Source organism: Falco punctatus (assembly GCF_963210335.1).
Source record: "Falco punctatus genome assembly, chromosome: 1".
NCBI lineage: Eukaryota > Metazoa > Chordata > Aves > Falconiformes > Falconidae > Falco > Falco punctatus.
This window is the reverse complement of record NC_137580.1, coordinates 58,971,450-58,993,081: the sequence shown is the minus strand read 5'-3', so window position 1 is coordinate 58,993,081 and position 21,632 is coordinate 58,971,450. Positions and strand designations below refer to the sequence as shown.

Sequence of the window (21,632 nt, the reverse complement as noted above, 5' to 3'; positions counted from 1 at the left end):
GCAGACCATCTCCGGTTTGTGTTTCTCTGAGCTAGCAGCATGGCAGAAGTATAAGGTAAGCTTGAACAACAGGGTTTTTTTCCTTGAAAAGTCATTTTAATTCTTTGTTTCCATTAAGAATGTTTCCATTGACTTGTCTTAGCAGTTCAGCCGGGTTGGACAGTTATCCCTTGGAAGCTGCGAGATGTGATGTGTATGTTGAGCAGTGCTGATATCTGCAAGGTCAGAATACGGAACATAAATAATGTAGCATAAGACACGGACTGAACAGCAGAGGGCAAAGGGGTTAATAACCTGGTGGCTGTCATTCTCCAAGACGCAGCTGATCAGTATGTGCTAGTGGTTCCTGGGGATCTGCAGCTGGAATCAGTGAAAGAACAAGCAGGAAGCTGATTTCTGAAACCAGCAATTCCCATCACAACACTACATTTTAACACATTTAACATAACATTTTAACCCTCCCACCCCTGCAGCTGAGAGGTTGCAGAGTGCACCAAGAGGGTGCTGGATGGCTGGCCTCTTGCTCTCAGTCCCCAAGTGTCCAAGAGAGTCCGTCTGGAGGCTCACACAGCACAGCAACCACAAACCAGGTGTGAATCGTGACTTCTAGATTCCTGTTGTACCAGTCTACGTCTCTTTAAGTACCCTTGAGTCTCCTTTTTCCTCCTCTGCACTGTGAATAAATAACAGCTCATCCAATTAATGTGGGAAAGGAAATTAGGAACCATCCTACTTCAAAATAACATTTTCTTTGTTTCCACTCCATCTAGCATTAGCTTAGCCTACCTCTGTAGGGAGCCATAATACCTTCCTAACCACCACACTTAGAGCACCTTGCTGTGCTGGTTTAGCATCTCAGATGTTTCACATGCAGTTGGAGACATCTCTAATGCCATGTGATGGATTTCTGAGTTAATTGCTGTCTGGCAGGTAAAAATTATTTTTCAGTTATATCCCATTCACTATTTTATATTGTCAGGTGCAAAACCATCATGTAAGTGCATCGTAGCCTCTGTCTTCACTGCCTTAGGTTCAGATTCTGTACATTATATCTTTATTTCAAAGCAGTGCTGTGGGTATCTGCTTCAGGCAATCACTGGGCTATCCCACCAGTGCAAATTGTCATCCTAACTGGGGAAGAATCTGACTTGCTGAGGTCAGCAACATTTGGGGTGGATCAGCATTTGACTACACTAGTGGTTTGCTGAAATTACTGTAAATGAACCTACAGAAGCATAGTAGTTATAAACGGTGATTTTTATACATGAACTACAGGAAAAATAGTAGATTTTGTCCCAGAACATCTGTGCTATGTGAGAATACTCATAAAATATCAGTAACTGGAAACAGGCAATTTCTTCCAACTTATGAAGTGAATATTTCTAAAAAAAGGACTTGTGTGATTTTCTGGGAGAACACAAAGAAAACCGAAGAGACTTGGAGAAGAATTTGATGTTACTAACAGTCCCCATAATAATACAACAAAGATGGAAATAATGAAAAAATACACATAAAGGTCACCATTTTGAGGAAACATTTTTAGAGCTGGTGAGCTAAGCTAAGACACTGACTTTTCTTGTTCTAGGTGGAAAACTGCTTTGATTCATTTTGTTTGTGCACCTTGGTTGTATTAAGCACTGGAAATTTCACATTGAAGGATGAGAGATAACCAAGGAATTTATGCACCGCCCTGCAGAGATGCCCTTTTCCTTCTCATGTTGAGCCTACAGTCAGCCCACTCTAGCTTTTGTCTGTATTAATACCATGGATCAGACTTTAAGGATTATCAGGAGCGGGGAAAGAAAAATTTCATAAACCTACAAATATTTCAAAAACCTTTAGAACAAGGACAGGAATCCTCATGCCCCACAGTTGTAGCAATCCTGTAAGCAGAGGGAACGGTCACTTATCTCCTGTAAGCCAAAGACCTATGAAAGGGAGGTCTGTGAAGAAGCTCCTGGCTCCTACAGGTTGCTTTCCCTGGGGCTGCTCCATGGGATATATTGCTGTAGAGACAACTGATACATAATTCAAGAAGTCAGAAGTGATTAAAAAGACACCCCACAACAAAACACCAACAGTTCCTACATGTCACATGATTGTCAGGTATCCCAAGAACTGGCTGATATCATTGGCTTGAAGAATGATAGAATAAAGTTGCAATTTGAGTTAAGATGGACCACAAATATTGCAATACACCCATATCAATTAGTTGTCAACAGCTCACCTCTCATGGTGCCTGCCATGGATTGCAGGTTCTCCCACTTGTCTCAGCTACATTGGGCACCAGTTGTTGTAGTTGGAGTCCAACCAATTGTCGCAGCACAAACTAGTAGGCTGCAACAAGGCCTCTACCATCAATCAGATTCTACCCATCTGTGCTGTTTCTCCTTCCTCCAGAGGCCAGACCACACTCCTCCTCCATCCAACCACCTCTCCCACTATCCTTAGGGCTATTTAACTACTTGGTGGAACGAGCTACACCTGCACATCATCCATGTCAATCAACCCACTGCCGTCGAGGCAAGGCCACAGCTGCATGTTATCAATGCTAATCAACCCACTGCCTTCATTGCTCTACAGAATAAGACACTGAAGACCTTCTGATGGCCATAGCGCTGGGCTTCTGGTGTACTGCCCTGAAATCCCACGGAGCCTTGAGCTCCTTGCAGGTAATCCTGGAAATGAAATGCAATCCAGTGGTGTTGGCTCATTTGTGAGCAAAGCCTGGCTCTGCTTTCCCCTCTGTTTGCTGAAATGCGTAATGTGCGTGTGGGACTTGTTCTGTATGTTCCAGTAAATATATCTTTTCATTGTCTGGCTGCTTCTTGCACTGCATGGGTTTGTAGTTTGGCTGCAGACTGTAGGTCAAAGTTGTATGTGTGAGCTTGGCTTTAAGTAAGGTCAATGTATCTTCCAGTGCAGGGTGGGAGAGGTTTCTGCTCCATCATGGTGAATGTGAGTGCCCGCTTCAGATCAGCCAAGGCTGAATCCTTCACTGCAGCTGTCCACACTCTGCCCCCAAGCCATGGTCGATAGCAGTACTGATCTGCTAAGGGATCATATAGCAAGCATAACTCTCGAAATTGTATTTGTCTTGCAAAAGCACTGGAAAACCTATCTGTTTAATTTGCTACAAAATATTTTTTGTCTCTCTCAGGTTACTGCAGATGCAAACAGTTAAGGTACTAGATACATGAAGTTGTTTGTCTTCCTGTTTGTGTATTGCCAGTCACAGTCTGAATTAAGTTTTTATTTTGGAGGAGATTTCTGTCCTTATTTACAACTCAAATTCTACTAAGACCAGAGGTTCATGTTTTGAAACACGTTATATCTGGGAAGGATGTAATGAAACAGGTTAAATCTGCAGGAAGAGAAAAGAAGAGTCATCACATACACGCTCTAGTTGTAAATTGGAAGGACTTGGAAGAGCACTACATATTTAGTCTCAGGTAGAGATTTCCAGAATGTTATTTTCATTATAGTTATGATTCTAAGGACAAACAAATATTCTGGGGTTTTTAGATGTGAAGGACATGGGGAAGGTAGAAACTCGAATCTTTTTCCAAAACAGGAAACCAGAGCTTTATATTAAAATCAATTGTCATACAGATAAAGTAATACTATAATTAGAATTTGTTGTATAATCTAGGTGCACTAGGAAGTTGTGCATACTCCTATTTTATTGTCTATTTATGCTATTTTTGTGGATTATATATGTTTGTGTGTGTTTTTTATTTGCTTTACTGTCTTATTTGAGCAAACCATCTGCAGCTTGTTTTTCCTATTGTCAGCAGCTTGAATTGGACTATAAAAATTCCCATACTTGGCCGTTGTCTACACATATATATTCAATGCAACATGCAGGTTATGGTTATAGTAAGGTGAGAATATATCTTCGTGAATCGTCAGCAAACAAGCTGTGTGGAGTTCCTCTAATATATTTTGCTTAAGCTGTTATTTTACAAACTTGTATGTGTGCTCTCCACACACTGCCCAAATACCATATGCCTTTTTGGAAATAATTTTTCAGATCTACTGAACTCCTGTGGGTGCATGTGTATGGAAATACAGTTTATGCTAAACTAAGATACAGCTAACAGACCATCATATTTAACTTAAAGCACGGCATGCTTAAACCTGAATAACCTCTTTAAGGAGCTAAAGAAAATAGATATTATTTTTTTTTTTTTAATTATTAACTTTAAGCCAACACATGATTTGGAAATGGGTGCTGACATAATGTTTGCAGGTTGTTTGCACAATTACACCTTCTCTAAAATGCACTCTTCATAAAATATGGCCTCAAGCACCATGGCTGGAGTCTCAAAGGCACGTACATGAAGATCCTTCCTGGGTTAGGAAGGTACACACGACTTCCAGTTTTCTAATATCTTCAGAAAGAGTGAGATAAACTGCTACCCCAGAGACAGGAATCATGTGAAACCAAGGCTTTTTTATGAGAGCCAGGAAAGATCCTGGGAAATTAAAAATCCATTTTCTTCACTGTGAATCAGTCCGTAAAGGTTATTTACCCCTTCAGGAAGGTGAGTGAACTTCTTAACAATGTGTAGCTGTTAACAGCTACTTTACTGTCATCTGTTGTGTCATGAAATGAGGACTACCGAGGCTGGAAATGCAGATTCCCTTGATTCCTACTCAAAGAATAGAGCTGCAGTTTCAGGATTTTTAGGCAAGTCCACTATGAGAGCTAGGGCAAGAGAAAAATTATATTCAGGATCCATTAATGTGCCCCTAAAGATAATAGTACCACTGAAAAAGAGAGAACTAAATAAAGCCAAATAATTTTTTTTCCGATGAGGCCTTTAAAGAGGCACTTGAAGACATAGACTTAAGGAGTCTAATTCTTTTACAACATGCCTCTAGAAATACAAGGTGCCTCTTGAGACTTGTACAATTTAAAAAATTATTATTAAAGTATCCCACAGGATCATGCCTGGAGTAACAATCAGGAGAGACTGATTGATTAGTGCTATAGCTACTGTACTTGCTATGTATGTTCAATGCCCACAGGTGTCTGCAGAGAAGATGACCCTAGAGAAAACTGTATTAACAAACCCAGCCTGCCTGATGGTTTTGTGGTGTATTTGTATCTTGCGTGCATGCGTGTTTTGGGAAGACATGAGCCATCTCTTTTGCTACTGTTGCTGTTGAAGTCTCGCTGCATGCTTCTGTCGCAGTACATCCTCCTGTAGTCACCCTCCTGCGGCCCTCCCCTGTGTCAGAAGTTCAACCAGCAGTGAGGTCCTTCTCTTCAGCTGGAGACCAGCACTGCCACATCTAGGGAGGTGCAACAGCTGTGATGATGCTTGCTGCGCTTTGGCATACAACAGGAGCAGAATTTGCATGGGAACTCACCCATTCTTGCATCTTTCCACCTTCTGCATGCTCGGCTCCCTTAACAGTTAGGGTTTTCAGGGATATCATACCTCGTTACCTACAACATGTCCTCACATTGTCCTGTTTGTGCTTTTAATGCAGAACTTTCAGTTTACTGTCTTCAATGAGGGAATATTAACAGAAGTTGATCTTTAAACAAGATGCTGCGGAAGGTACCGCGAGAGAGGCTTACCTCTTACATAGGGTACTTGTGACTGTGCTGTAGTTATTGTACACCATGGTAGGACAAGGGAAATTATATTTTAAGTTCATGACTTTATTCCTTCCCAGCTCCCCAGATTAGACAGGTACCTCGGCTGTGTCTTGAGCCCACAAGGAAAGCTAAACCTGCACTGATCCTCCGTTTCTGCTGCCTGAGAGCTGTGACCTAAGCGAGGCCAAGCCAGGGAGACTGGCGCAGACCCAGGGTCCCATAGCCAGGACCAGAACTCCAGTACTCAGTGGGGTAGAGACTGCTTTACACAGTTCAGATGCCAAAATCTCAAGATCTACCTGGGGAAAGTCTCCCAACAGCTGGCTGCACCTTTTTACTCAGCCAATGCTAATAAAAGCTCTAGGTTTTGACCTTAGGATAGGGATTACATAGCAGTTAATTTTAAGAAAGCCCAGGTTTTTTTAAATTTAAATACCCTGCTGAAGTAAAGCTAACAGCTCCATGGCTATGCTTGAGTGTGTTCATTATGTGAAATCAATTTTACTCAGGGTCAGAAGGACACTGAGCAGGCAGGCATGGGAGTTGTGCTACAGTGAGCTGCCATGATGAGGCTTTCTGAGCTCTGGGGAAACACTGGAGTAGTGGGGAAGCATTACAGGAACTTCACTTATTTTGCATGTTATGCTGTAATTAGTATTCATGTAATTAGTAAAAGCTTATGCCAGCAGAGCTACTGAAGCGCTGGGGTGTGATGAGTGAGCAGTGACAGGAGTGACAGAGGTCCCCCATGTGAAGACTTAGTGCTGGGGCAGCTGGTCTGGTTCTGGGCTCCTGCCATGAAGGGTGCTATGGGTCGCTCTTCTGGCACTCCCCAGTGGTGCTCCCACCTGGCCAAACACTCCCAGTATGAGCACAGCATGAGGGAAAGCATGGAAGCAGCTCCCCCAGGCTGGGCAAACGGAAAGCCAGCAACACAACAGGTCTCCTCTGGGACCTCTGAACAGCAAACGGGCAGGCGGCTGGGTAGTACTGAAGCACAGGCTTTGGGAGAAAGCTTTCTGAACCTGAACGCTTTAATGCTGGTGTCACTTGTTTTACATGTTTTACTAGTTTACTGAATGTAAGTTTATTAGAAGTGACACAGTGTGAACATGTGAGTGCAACAACGAGAGTAAAGGAAAAGCTGCAAGTGCAAATAGTTCAGGACAACTTTCATACCCTGGTATGAACCAAACTCTGTTTTCTCCCATGTCATCTTTCTGATTTTTATTCTACAACAGGCTGAGGGCCATGTTCTGCTCTTAGTTGTAGCAAGTTAAAAAAAAAATAAATCACCAAACCAAGCATGGGCTGAACTGAAGACAGAAAATTTGCTCTGGATCCTTCATGCTATGGTTAGACCCAGGGTTTGGGTATAATTCAGCAGAAACTGGCTTTTTGTATTCTGTTGTTCAAGGCACTTCATTTCACGTGGAAGGCACTCTTTCAGAGTTCACTGTATGGGCGTGTGTGTGTGTGGGAGCACTCCTAGGACACTCCTGGGTTATCCTGCAAGGTGCAGCCCTGGTCAGGTCCTTTCATCACAGATTTCTATGCTAATTGTACTACAGGCTTTTCTAAATCCTCTAAAGCCAGTCGCTTTTCCAGGAAGCCTGGCCCAGGATCTTTGGGCCCTGAGCCAAAAGCTTTCAGAGACATCAGCCACACGGACATCTCTAGCAATGCACCACGAGAGACCATCTCCAGGGTTAGCAGAGCTCTCGTGCCCCTAGCAGCACATTAGCTGTACGCTGTTTCCAACTGCTCTGCCCCAGGAGAGCCCTCTGCTCGCTGACTCCAGCAGCTCCTCTCCCTCCTGTGTTTTTTCAGGCTGTCTGGTGAGGTTTAGGGGCAGTTTTAGGATTTACCATTGCAGTTTTAGGGTTACTTTTGCATTCTGACAGTGACCTTGCACCAAAGCCTGAAATCTTAGTGGAAATTAATACCTATTGCAGACTGTCTCGTGAAGTGTTAAGTATAGGGTTGATGAGGCCTTATAGAGCATCTCAGGATGTTCAGTGGACAGTTTGCCTCCAAAACGCTGTCTCACATAGTATATCAAATTTTCCCTAGGCCTGTAGGGGAATGGGACTTTATTACACTTTCCTCTCTGTGTAAATCTGGAGGTCGTTTCATCATCTATAACTTAGAACATTCTTATCATCATTAAAAACATGTCTGATTATGGCATAATTTATTTACAGCTTTCAGTGTGGGACTATATTTGTAGATGGAAAATTCCTCATGTTCCTCTCATAAATCAAGTAATGCCCAATTTCTATTCCTTTTTAACTGCTTGCCACCTCCAGGGTAAAGGGGAAGAGGTGTGAAAGAGAAGCCCATCAGAATCAGTTGAGGAGCATCACACTCCCAGGTTTGCTAAAGCCCGTTGTCGCCTTAGGATCAAATGGCTTGTTGCTGTACACAGCTGTGTAGCACTGTGTATGACTTGTGGGTGAGCGCATTTAATTTGTTCTCATACTGGGAAAGAGGAGTACAAGATCAAATGATACAGGCTAGATGATGAGCTACACCAGAGCTGGTCCAAAAAGACTACTTTTTCTACAAGGCTCTGGGTGATAATTAAGGTATTAGGTCTCACTTGTAGTGTCACTGCTTCATATATATTATCGTTAGACTGCTTGAAGTAATTTATTAGTAAGCTCAATCAGTTTAGGGGAGGCAAAATTTAAGTACTGGCTCATCTCAAACACCTGGGTGTGAGATGCTTGTGGCACAGCGAATTGCAGGAAGATGGTTTATAACTGCCTAGTTATCCTTGAAGCCAAATTGTACTTAACTAGCTGGGGGGGGAAAAAACATCACAAAGAGAATTTAGAAAAAGGTTCTTAAGCAAACCTGACATCTGTTGTCCTCCATTTGAGAAAACTATCGGAAAGAAACTTGGCCTTTAGAGCTGTACGAAAACCAGCTGTTGGAGTAATGTGCTGATGAACTTGTTAGCTGCTGTTCTGCTAACAATACACAACTGCTACCGCCACATACACAGGATACCAAAAAAGCCATCTTAGAAAAAGTGAAGAGAAATTAAATTCACCCATTCTATATTCCTAGTCATTATACTGTTAAATATTTAGCAGTTTGCTTAGGTGTCATAAAAGGGGAGAACATCGGTCTGGGGAGTCATAATGATAGTTTTGAGCTGTTCTTTAGTATCCTGCAGTTCCAGCTCCAACAACTGAAATTGTTAAAAATGTAAATGGGTTATTATTAAAATCTAAATGTGTTGTTGATATTATGAAATAAAGGGATTTAAAGTAGGCTGAAGATGGCTTTTGCTTCTATTTAGATCCATTATTAGCACCACTAAATCCTACCAACAGCCATATTGACAGTGTTTCTGCTGCTGTACCAGCTTTGTAAATCTTCACCTAACTAAGTACGGTAAAGCACAACTACTTTTCCTTGGAAGTCAACCAAAAGCCAGCATGAAGCCTTGTAATGGATAATTCTTGCTTGCAGCATATAATTTTGTGACATTTGGTTAGAAAAGAGAGGGAAAACAAGGTTTGCTGTAGGACAAAGAAAGCTGTCTTAGCAGCATGGAGTTACTCACTTTTAAAGCATCTTTTGCCAGCACAATGTGAGCAGTGTAGGCCGATGCTTCAATGTCCCCCATTTACATGCCAATTAACATGAAGTAATTACTGCAGTACCAAGGTAGCAGAAAAACAGTGCAGGAACCTAGTCTTTGCTGCACAGTCAGAGTTGATACACATTGGTCTTGTACTGGTGACCAGTATAACCATTTAATTTCTTAGCAGGGAGAGAGAGGGGCTCACCTTGCAACTTCATCTGCCTCTGTTTTCCTGTTCTGACAACAGTAACCGAATGTATGATTTTGAACTCAAATGGTTATTCACCAACAAATATACCCCTCTAATTGCAGAGATTCTACATCTCTCTCTCTGCCCAATTTCTACTGCCAGTGTAAAAACCAGACTGCAGGTACCTATGCTGTTCAGTTCCAGTTTGTTTGATTTGACCTTCTACAGTCCAGAGCATTCACTTCTATTGCTGGCATCACACCAACTGGTGTCCTTGGAAATTATTTGGTGTGAAAATGCAAGATTACAGGGCAGATTTAATTTAAAAAAAAGCTTTTGTTTTGACAGTGGACTACACTTGGATTTGGTATAAAGGTGTGAAAACAAATATTGAGGTACCCACGCTTGCTCCATGCATAAATTTAGACCAATGGCTCAAGTTTTTTATAATCTTTTTTTTCAATAATATTTTTCTTTTCAAAAATAATGCAGCCTCCTTGAAGTCAGAGACTTTCACGTCCTGCTGTTGTAAACATTGTTACCTAAAAAGTGTTTTCATAATATCTTAAACATTTATTGGTTATTTCAACAGTAAAAATGGGCAAAATGTTGAGGTTTTCCAACATCCACCTGATTTTGGAGGGAGCAGCAGGGAAACTTGTAGAATTAATTCAAGTTCACAAGCTTTTGCAAAAAAAACAAGAATGCTTTTTGTCATTTTCTTCCTTCTCAAAAGTGTTTCCTATTCCCTAGAATTCATTTGCTTTTTAGGAAAAAAAATCTTGTTTCTAAGGTATTAGCAATAAAAATACGCATAAGACATTATTTTTTTGAAAGCTCGCTGAATTGTTCCCTTAGGACTATATTGAAAATATAAAAGAAAACATCTTTTTGTTTGTAATAGGTGTGTGGGGTGGTTCTCCAGGCTGAAATAAGGAGATCACGCTTCTTCAACAACATATCGGTGCATATTGTCGTAACCCAAATTTCCAACTATTTCTTCCCACAGGTATTACTCACATATCTGAAAATACAGCTGAGGCTGAAAAGCTCAGTTTAGAGCCTGAGTGCACATCACAAGCCTACAGATCTCGTTTTTTAAATGGCTTGAACACAACATTATATTCCAGTTCCTTGGGTTTGAACTGTTAACATCCCACTATCTCCTTGACCACACAAGGGATCTTAAGCAATATCCTGCATTCAGAAAGGAGAGCTGCAGTGGCAAAGGCTGTAGCCCTTATAAAAGGTGTTTCAAACACTTAGCTCTGCCCAGAGAAGCAACATCAATTCATGCTTGACTTTTAGGATCAGCTGAGTTCAGAGGCATTGTTTTTTAAACTTTTTTGTGGGATGGAGATGATGCACAAATAACCTGACCACTCCATGTGTCTGCAGTAGCAAAAGAAAAAAGATGTGCTTTTACATTGTTACTGCAAGATCGAGAAATGCTCATGAGTATCACAGATTGAGAGAAAAGAAGAGATCTGTTAGAAAACCTAACCTAATTTTTCAGATTCCTGGGTATATTTATTTCTAAGACCATTCTTTTTCTAAACAAAATTTGTCTTCAGATAGTGAAAAATTTTATGTAATGCCTATTGTAGAATGCATTACAATTCACAGTTAATCAGGACATGTAAATTGAAACAGGTAAAAAGGTTGTAGAAATCTCTCTCTTACAGGTACTCCCTACAATCTATGGAAAATGTTTTGCAGCTACAGAATCATAGAATCATTTAGGTTGGAAAAGTTCTTTAAGATCACAGAGTCCAACAATAAACTGTAGCTGAGGACATATCAAAGAATCTCACAGAGACAGCTTATATGCTTGGGACTGCAGAAAGGGATGCTGCCAAAACAGGGGATTAGGTGGGAATCAAAAAAATTTTCTAAGGAAGGAACCTTTATTCTCAAATAATGAATGTATTATAAAACAGTATTCCTAGTGTTAGGTACTCCACCTGTTGCACAGGTATAACGTACCTATTGCAGTTGCTTTATGACAGTTATCAGTACATATATTTTAAAACCGGAAAAAATAATAAGAGTTTGAGTCATCCACAGTATATGGAATTAAGCCCATTTTGAGCATTAAGACTTTCTAAGTGTCCTTCAGCTACAGAAGGTTGTAAGTCTGTTTAACATAAAGAGGTATTTATAATTTTTCAGAACTTTAATCTGGAAATGTGCAATGTGATATGAATCAATTCAAAATGTCTGGAGTGTGTCAATTATTGTGGAAGTTAATATCCCAATGCCACTTCTGAATGAAACTTTAAAAATATAGAAAAAGTAGCACTTTGATCCCAAAACAGACCAAAAGATTAAGACCGGCAGTCATGAAATCATGCCCTCCAAAAGAGGAAAATTGCAAATGATAGTGAGCAGTTGTTCTGCAGAGGCAGCCAGGGCATATCAATCACTTGATATTACCAGGAGTTTCTCGTAAGTGCTGCCTGCTCTTCAAACGCTCTTGGAAGCAGCAAAAAGAAGTGTCTGCTCCGATTCCCGGGGCAGGAACCTCCTGGCTGCGTACAGAGCCTTGTACCAGTGGAAGGAAGGAGCTTTTCATCCCTTGTCTCTTTTTTGCCTGTCTGTTAGCTATAGCTAACTAGAGTGTGTTGTGATTCGTGTCTTCTCTTTTTGTCAGCTGGGGAAAGGCTATATGCTTGCACTTTTTGAAACAAGAGCCAAGGAATTCAAACCTGACATAGCTGTCCTGGTTGGCCTTTGATGAATAATTTCTAGCTTCGTTTTCCATATTTGAGAAAAGCAGGTAATATGTATTCTGTTTACCTTCCTTCTTGGGGAAGACCAGGAGTAATTACTTTTTTAAAGTACCTGTTGCTGTAAAATTACTATCCTGTTTGTCTATAAATTTTCAGAGAAACGTAGTTCAGAGAAGGAAGCGGGTCATGGCAATGTCTTTACTCTTTCTTTGAGAGTGTTTGGGTTAAAACAGCACTGCTACTTAAGTAATACATTGTTAATAAAGCTTATAAAACCACCAAATGTGTGACCATGATTACTTTATAAAGGGCTGTTCTTAGTCTTCCCTCAAATACACGCCATCGTCATTACCCTGTTCCCCGTGTCCGGCTGCTCTCTGTAGGCTGATCCCAACTTCCTCCGGCTTCAGCTGGAGTTTAACAAGTTACATCTTCATTGGAAAGAGAGACTGAATTAATCTGCACCTTCCTGCAAGGGCCCACCGCCACTTTGTAGGGTGGAGGAAAAGAAGAGCCTTGTCACCGCGTTATGGGTGGGTGAGTAGAAGTTTGCAAACGCTGGGGGCCTATGGCCCAGTACTGCGCCAGTGCGGGGGATGAGCACGCAGGAGGTGGGACATCAGTTGACTTTCTGCTGTGCATCCCCCTTTGGGGCTCAAACACCAGCCTATGGGTAGACAGCCCTGTAAATATCTCTTGAGCTGCTTCAGCTAGTGCATTAGTATTGAGTCTTAACTGTGTGTGTAATCTTTTAATTAAAAGATTAGATTTACAAATTAACAAGAATTGAAGGACAACAGCCCGTTGCCCAGGCAATTAGGCTCAGGAATATTTCCATGCAGCTTCTATGACATTTCACTGTTACTTTTGCCAGTGAAAAATAGTAATTTTGACTTCAGCTTCACAAGTTTGGGTTGTTATCATGTTATATCATTCTGCACACGGTGATCACTGCGTAACTAAAGGCTGGTTTCATAATACAGGGCAGTTTACCCCATAGCTGTCCTTGCCCTCAGCTATCTGGCCCAGCACCTTGGTCAGCTTTGAGTCACCTGCTGCAAATTCCAGCCTGAGATGTCAGAGCTGGTGCTGGCCACTAAGGAAAGTCGCTGCTGGTGCTCCTTTACTTTGCTGCGTCAGCTCAAAAATTTCTGTGGCTACTTGGGAGAAAGATGGAGCAAAATTCTATATGCAAAGTAGAATATTGCAGATGCAATATTCTATGTACAAAATTCTACAAAACCTCTACCATACAAAAAAAAATAAAATACAAACCCTCTATATGCAGCATGAAATATTGCATACGCATATAGAGATAACTCTACATAGATTATTGTATACAAAGCTCAGCCCTGAGCCACCAGGAATTGAGATAGTCTGGAGCAAAACTTCAGCTAATATAAATTCAGATAACTCCACTGATACCTCTCCTCAGCATAACTGTGTGGTTCGTGCCAACAGAGCTCCTGAAAAATCTTTCACTTTTAAATATTTTCAAAAGTCAGAAGCTGTCTCTAGATTCAGAATGTTTAACACAAGGGATCAACGTTGGGAGCTGTCAGGTCATGTATGTCTGGTGAAATGTTATCTCTCCAGCCCTGACACACACTGAAGAATAGCTTAAAAATAAAAATTTCCAGATCAGAATATGTTAACAACCAATTGGGCCTCATCATCTGTTATATCAGCTTAAAGTTAGTGTAGCTCCATTATTTTGCTGCTCCACCTGTGTCAAACCAGAGTAACAGGGCAATAGCTGCTCTTTCACCAGGGACTAATCGACTGATACAGCGGTGCACATAATTCTGCACATCTCTCTTCTTTTAAATTCAACTATTCAACTGGAAATTGCATTTCCATTGAAAAGTCTATTACTATATTGTAGTGCAATGAATGTATTTTCATTAATTGTGATCCTCAGTCTCTCACTTCCGTTGCCTTTTCTTTGGTGACATTTTTTCTTGTCATGGAAAGGTCATGACATTTCAAGGTGTTCACTTCCCGAAGCATGACTCCTTGAAGTAATGAGATTCAGTTGATCTGTCAGTAAAAATCTGCCACAAGTGAAAACAAGCCCAGCAAAAGCGAAGCTCAGAAGCATCAACTCATGGTCACTCCCGATGGGGCTGATGGTTGCTCACAGTGTTATTATGTGTTATTACAAGATTGCCCAGAAAGGACAAAAGAAACATGATTATATGTCACTGAGCACTGTTATTATTTGAACTCCTATTTTCAAGCATCCCATTAATTTACATAGTGATTCAAGCCCAGATAAACTTTGCTGTGCTTTAACCTTGAATGATGTTGCATCAAAAATTATTGGAAAGAGATTGTCGGTTCCTTAATAAGTATACATAGATTTCAGACAGCATACATAAGTTTGAATTTTCCTGACTGAAATTTTTATGGCTTTTTATGGGTGGTTGTAACTAAGAAGAGTAATACTGAGGACTTTAATCTCAAAGGTAGGTCCTTTTAATGCTGGTATCTCCAGAATGTAAAACCATAGTACAGTAATTTAAAAGTAGATTTGGGCCTGATTCAAAAAGTTTGTTGTTTTCTGTCCCAATTTTCTTACTGCAGAAAAATTGCATAGGGTTTCCATTTTGATTTAGCAGTGTTTTGTATTCACTTTTTCACTTGGGAAAGGCTGCATCACTTTATTTTGCAAAACCGTGCTCAGCCCAGGGCAAGTCTGAAACTAACCTTTACATCTCCCTTTTGTGCCAATGTACGCAGAAGTGGTAAGCCATCTTCTGCAGAGAGAAGCGTGCTGTTGTCTTTTAACTCCTACACAGATTCCTATCTAGTAATATTTGTTAAATAATCCTTGCTGAGAATTCCATTGTCTTATTTCTTGAGTTTTGAGATTTGGAGGGCGAAGTCTCTACTGATGGTTTTGAGCATTCTTCTGCATTCAGTGGACAGTATAATAAAAAAATAGTTGCAGGCTCTGTCCAGAAATAACATCCCATCAGGTAAGCTGCCTCGATGATTAACCTAGAGTAAGAGCAGCTTTGTGGTGCTGGAAGAAAAATGAAGAAATTGCTAGAATTTATTTTTGTTTACCATTATTTTGACATAACAAAATCTATTAATTCTTTTGCTTTCTTCATTAACAAGTATTATTTCTAAGTAAAATTGACAGCTGCTGAGTGCTCTGGTCTTAGAAGGACAGTGAACAGGTATATAGGGCAAGCAGCAGATCACTGAGAACCCATTGCTTAACGCTTTAGACAGAGAATCTCTGAACGATTCAGGCTGGAAGAGATTCAGGGGGTTTTAGTGCATTTTTCTAAATTATTTCCTTAGGGTCTTTTCCTTCAGACTTCCAAGCAAATGCATACATTTTAGATCTATGCAAAGAAATTTCCTGCAGCTGGAATTAGCTATACCTCATTAGCAAGCTGGGAGGAAACCTATGGTTTTAGACAATATATCAAATTTAGCCCTGCACTATATTTTTTTCTAGAAGCCAATGGGAGCTCAAAACTTCTGGCAAAATATATTGGCATTTTATAAGCAAAATTTTCAGATTGCCTTACTTCCAGCTGGATTTATGTACATACTGTGAATAAATTAGACTAAACCATTGCAAGGTCACATTAGTTTGCCTTTTTTTTTAAAGAGAAATGATCCCATTGCAAAACCAACTCATCTCACAGCCATGGGAAGGCAGGATGACATTTTCTAAGTGTCGCTACTCATCCACCTTTGCTTCTTTCTTGCTTAAGGTCTTTTTAGTTAAAAGACCTGTAGATTCTGAAAGTGATGTTGAGATGTTATTATTTTATTAATTGTGTGTGAATAATTGACAGGGTGCTCAAAATCTTGTTTCCCCAGATAAATGTAAACATCACAGCCAGTGATATGTTTTGGTGTGTATTAAAGTGAGATGGAAGTATCTTGAAGATTAGCCTTTTTAAAAGCAATTTATGTGACCACACTTCCTATATAGTAATGATAGTAGACGATTATTGCTTTCCTTTGAACAGAAATTTACATTTTTAGTACAATCGTCAGGACTTCGTAAAGGAAATAAACCATTCTGGTTCCAGGCCCATGTTTTGTATAGAATTAATGAGGAATGTTGGTGGAAAATTTGGAAAATGGTGTGAATGACATGGGAAAGATTATCTGTGACCAGTTCCACCTATAAAACAAATGCAAGTCCATAAAAATGACACCATTCTGCTAAGTGTATTTCTTATGAAATCTGCTTACTTCAAAGACAGCGATTAAACACTATGGACTAGGCAAAGGGTGTCTAATGGAACACAGAGATTTTTATTTCCCTGGGACTGACTCAGGAACATCTCAGGATATAATAAATGAGATGAGGAGTCATGGCTTCCAGGTCTTATTGCAAGACTTAGTTACAGTAATTCTGTAAAAATTCTGTAAATTCTGTGTGTAAACACTCTTCAACTTTTTTCACATTGCTCACATCTACATATATGTTTATAGACCTATATTGCATCCCTCTCTAAGTTTCAGATTTCCATGCTGAAGACTCCCAAACTTTTCAAACTTGCACTGAACTTACTACAATTCTCTGCATTTTCATCTGGAAGGAACGATGGGATTACAATTGCAGTAATCCACATTGAAAGCACTAGAGCCTTGTGCAAAGGCTGAGTAGTTAGTGGTTTTTATCATAAGGTTTTCCTCTTTTTTTTTTTCCTTTTTTTTTTTTCCACATCTTTATAATTATAATAGTAGTAATAATATTTTTTTCCCAGTAATTCATAACATCCTATTTCACTATTTTTAACTTGGCTGAGAAATGAGCTGGTATCCATGTAGAACGGTCTATGATGATTCTGGTATCTCTTTTCTATATGACGGTGGATAGCATACTGCCTGTTGCTGCATAGGTACAATAAGGGTTATTTTCTTCCACGTGCATTACTTTTCACATAGGAAAATGGATCTTTTGCTGACACTACAAGAAATGCAGAAATTAAATTCAGAGATCTCCTATCCTATCTCTAAGGGTTCCTTGCAAGCTAAAGGTATGAGGACAGTTAGTGCCCATGCTGTGTGTCTGAGACAAGGAGACATCAGCCTCCCTATACAGTGAGCCAAATTCAGCCCGCATGTAAATAGGTACCTACCATTCTGGAAAGATTATTATGTTTTTGCTGAGTTTGGTCACTGTCATCTTGAGCAAATTTTCTTTAGTCATTAAAGGGCTCAAACATGTCTCTTGCATACCAGGGCTTTTTATACAAAACATTCTGGGACTTTTGAAGGGAGTCCTGAACATCTGCTGCAACCAGTCCCATCGCTGTTCCCTCGTGGAGTCTCTCTTAGCCCAGGGCTGAGGTTTCTGTGCTCATTTCCAGTAGTTCACGTAAGTTCCCTCACTAGTTCATTAGAGGTTCCTAAGGTCATTTAAATTTTACTTATTCATAAAGGAGGAGCTGAGGCATTGTCTGGGATAAAACACAAAAAGAATATTCTGAGAAAATACAGGACCTATCGTGCCTTATACAGCCTGGGTTTTATTATTTAATTCCTATTTGTAGGGAGATATCCCTAAAGACTTCTACTGAGTGAGTATCTTTTTGTGTTAAGTCAACGCTGGAATAAAAGCCTGTTCAGAGATGCTGATTCTTTAATTGAGTCTCCAGTCACTTTTCTTTTGTGGATCTTTTTGTGTTCTGATATAAACTTTACGTGCACTATTGGTCAGTAACATATGTGGAGAATGTCTTGAGGAAGTGCATTATCTGAGCAGGCGTTAATTAATTATTGATGCTTTTCTCCACAAAGTTTAATTCCCTAGAACATAAATAAGTAAGAAGAAAATCCCTGTACGCAACTTCTTAATTGCACAGAAGGAGGAAAGATCTGAAGTTGTGAGAGACATCAGCGTGCTTGCACACACCGATCCATTTCAAGCATTCTCCAGGAAGTCTGGAATATATCAGCGAAGAAAGTGCAGTACAGATAAAGGCTTTCCTAGTGCTTACGTTCAGATATACATGGAATGATTTCTCGTCATTTTTATTAAAGTCATAGAAAAAACATATGCATTGACCTCTTCACAGGCTGTGTGTGCGTCTACACAGCAAGTGAATTCAGTGACGTACCTCCTGACCTTGCCTTTGCTGAAGATGGAGAAGATGGTGTTTTCACATACTCAGCTGTTTGATTTCCTTTCCACTAGCCATAATTAACATTTATTGAAGCAACATTAGGAAGAATATAAATATTTCAAAGAAGCTAATTGCAGCATCCAAAACATCCTCCAAGTTATTCGTTTAATGAGGATGTGCTTTGTTCCTGCAATAGTGTAACATTAATTTCATCAAGCAATTAAAACAAAACAAAAACAGATACAGTGGAGAAAGATGTGTTTTTTCTCCTGTTTACAAGAATGCTTACTTGTGTTTCAGTGAGTTCCTTGCGCAAAGGTAACCACCATAAGCTATGTAAACCTCCTATAAACTGAGATTCAAGCTTTTGCAAGAGAATTCGCTTTTTCAAAATTCACACAGATTTCAGTTGAAATATTGTCTTCGTATAAACTTGAGATCAGGCTTAATGCAAATGTACTTTTTTGTTTAAAGTTATATTGTTTTTTCTAGTATATGGCTAGGAGGATTACAGTTATGCCCAAATCAGTTTACTGATATATCAGAAAATACAAAGTACACTGATACTCTTACTAAAAAGCCATAATCTAAAATGAAATGCCTTTCATACTGGGTTGGAAGCACTGGAAGACAGTAACCTGCTTCAGTCAGAATTCAGATAATGTAACTCATGGCACAAAAAGCAGTGCATGTTTAATGGCTACTGCTTTTGCCCATTAACAGGAATCTGCTGAAAACAAAATTCAGGTTTCAGATTAAAGACTATGGAACAATACAAATCCAAGCCTAGAAAAAATTATTAAATGGTGTTTGTTGGTTTTGTTTGTTTTTTTTCCTAGTAAACAGAAGACCAAAATTTTTCTACCTGCAAAATTTTCTCACCATCCTAAAAATATCTTTCAATATATTTTTGTGTGAGCAGACTCAGCAAAATCTTTCAGTCTGCAGTATTAAAACACACTGCACAAAAATGCAATTTCTGGGCTAACCAGAACTCTTTCAACTGAGAAGAAAGTTCAAGATATATCTTTTTTTCAATATTCTTAAAGCACTGTACTATTTAACAGGTGCAGAATGTTTACAGGTATCTCACTCTCAAATTATAAAAGACTCTAATTTATCTTATTTCACGATCTATTAAGTATTTAACAGGAAGATAATAATTACAATGCATAACAAATTAAATCCTTAGGCCAAGGCTCAGGACACCGATTCATGCATTTGAATCAAGACAGATTAGGGAGATACCTTTCAGTACTGATGATCTCCCATTTATAATAATGTCTTCTGAATAAATGTCTTCTCTTTTTATTAATAGAAACCAGAACCAAATGCTGTTCTTTGATTTGGATTGTTTTGAAACAACTCTTTTAATTAGGTAGATATAAATACAATAAAATATACAAAATACAGGCTGCTTTAATTTATGTACTGGTCTGATAACTGGCTTTCCATTGGCACAAGGGTTAGCTCTATTCCCGGTCGTTTTAAGGAAAGCTTTGCTACTGAATCTGGTAGAGAAGATACTTCTATTACTAAAAGAATTTTATAGCGTCTTATCATGCTGCTTGGTAAAGCTTTCAAAATTTTGATGGCCTGTCAAAGCATCAGGGTGGCAGAGCACAATTTGTAGCACATACAACTGATAAGGGTAAAGGCAAAGAGCAGACAGCAATGCTGTGGTTATAAATTAAATTTATCTTTTGTTTCACAGTAACAGCCACTGCTTTCGTCAGGCAGCTTTATTCTACCACCCATCGTTCACCCCGCAGCCAAAACCTACTGAAATGGTCAAAAAGAACTGAATGTTGTTTTGGAAAATAACAATCTCTAATATTTTACCATTGTCTCACTGCTGGACCATGGATGTAATATTTCCTTTGAAAGTCAGAAAAAAAGCAACCAAGTGAAAAAATAGGAGTGCATAGAAAAAGAAGAGGAAACAAATCATAAAGACAGACTGTAAATTGGGAGATGCTGGCCTGAAGTGCTCTCTGTGGCATCTTGGCATTGGAGCAGCACCTCAGCTGGGCAGGATCCCTCTGGAGAAAATGGTCAAAGAGCAGAGACAGTTGGACACACACCTTTGGAGAAAGTTGGACCCTGCTGCTGGGCTGGGTGTGGGGAGCAGGTCAGCACCAGCCTGAGCATTCTGTGGGCAGTGGGAGGCACTGGCAGACGAGGGTACCAAGTCTGGTGAGCCAGGGCTCGCTGTGTTTCAGGGATGGCTGGACTAAGCTGCCCAAGAGTCTTTACAGATTTGGGGTCTGTGTGCTTTTGAATATCTTATAATATCATGTAGTTGCTTTGATTATCTACAGGCATAACACCTGGGAGCAAGGTCTGCAGCTGTATTTTAAGTAAAATGCCTTGCTAAGCAGAGCATTAGGATTTTAATCACCCAATACCACCATATTACTGAGTTCTATTTCATGGTGTGGCATTTTGTGTTCGTGTTTGCAGGGCACAGGGAAAGTCGGGAAGCAGGCACACCCCTGCAGTGGGGCTCCTTCGGAAAACTCAGCGATCGGCGGGTCCCAGGGCAGGCAGGTGCATGTCCGCAGAGCCCCACATCCCAGCCACCGATGCCTTCTCCCGCATGCGAGCTCAACGCGTTTTTACTCCCAGGCTCAGCTAGTTGGGGGCAAATCTCTGTGAGATGTCCCCATTTTAAATCGTGCCTCTGTTCCCCCCCACGCTGGGCTAGGACAGTCTCTGAGCGCTCCCCTTGGCCACCCCCATTCCGTTGCCCTGGGCCGCCGGGGCTGGCAGAGCGGAGCAGCCCCTCCTGCTGCCGGGCGCTGGGTGTCTGAGACACGCGTGTTTTCACACACGGCCTTTTTCTTAAGGAGGGGGTTTAACGACGGGCTGGGCAGGCTGCAGGCTCTCTCGTCGGTGTCCCACCCGCCGCCCCAGCCGGGGTTACAGCCCGTGTGCCCCCCGGGGGAGCGGGGCCGAGCTGCCCGGCGGAGGAGGAGCCGGGTCTGCCCGGGGGGGCCGCCGGGAGGGGGCAGGGCGGCTGTCGCGCCCTCCCCGAGCCGAGGTGATGCTCGTCCACGTGTCAGGGAGATTTAAAAAGTTTGGGCAGGGAGCGAGGGCATGCCCAGAAGAGTGGCTGGCAGGCAGCGCGGGGGACACCGCGGGCATGGCCGGCCTCTGCCAGCAGCCGCCCGCAGCCACCCCCCGGCGCAGCCCGAGGAAGGCAGGGGACGGCGGGGCGCTGCCGGGGTCCCCGCTGCTGCTGCTGCTTCTCCTCGCCTCCTCCATGTCTGCTTGCAAAGGTGAGAAGCACCCTCCCCGCCGCCCCTTCCTGCACCGCCAGGTCTGCAGATTTTGTTTATTGGGGGGGTGGGGGGGGCTGCAAAGCGAGCCGCTGCCGCTGGGCCGGGGT

The 21,632-nt window shown here is 41.0% G+C and overlaps 1 protein-coding gene across 3 annotated transcripts in view; it reads left to right on the top strand.

Annotated features, from left to right (window-relative positions):
* The first annotated feature begins 456 nt into the window (after positions 1-456).
* NMU (neuromedin U) overlaps positions 457-21,632 on the top strand; it is a 43,219-nt gene continuing 22,043 nt past the window's right edge. For all 3 annotated transcript variants that reach the window (XM_080385498.1, XM_080385497.1, XM_080385496.1), the window contains exon 1: positions 457-21,522. In XM_080385498.1, the coding sequence (XP_080241624.1) occupies positions 21,288-21,522 (235 nt within the window). In that variant the 5' untranslated portion in view covers positions 457-21,287. The remainder of the gene's footprint in view (positions 21,523-21,632) is intronic.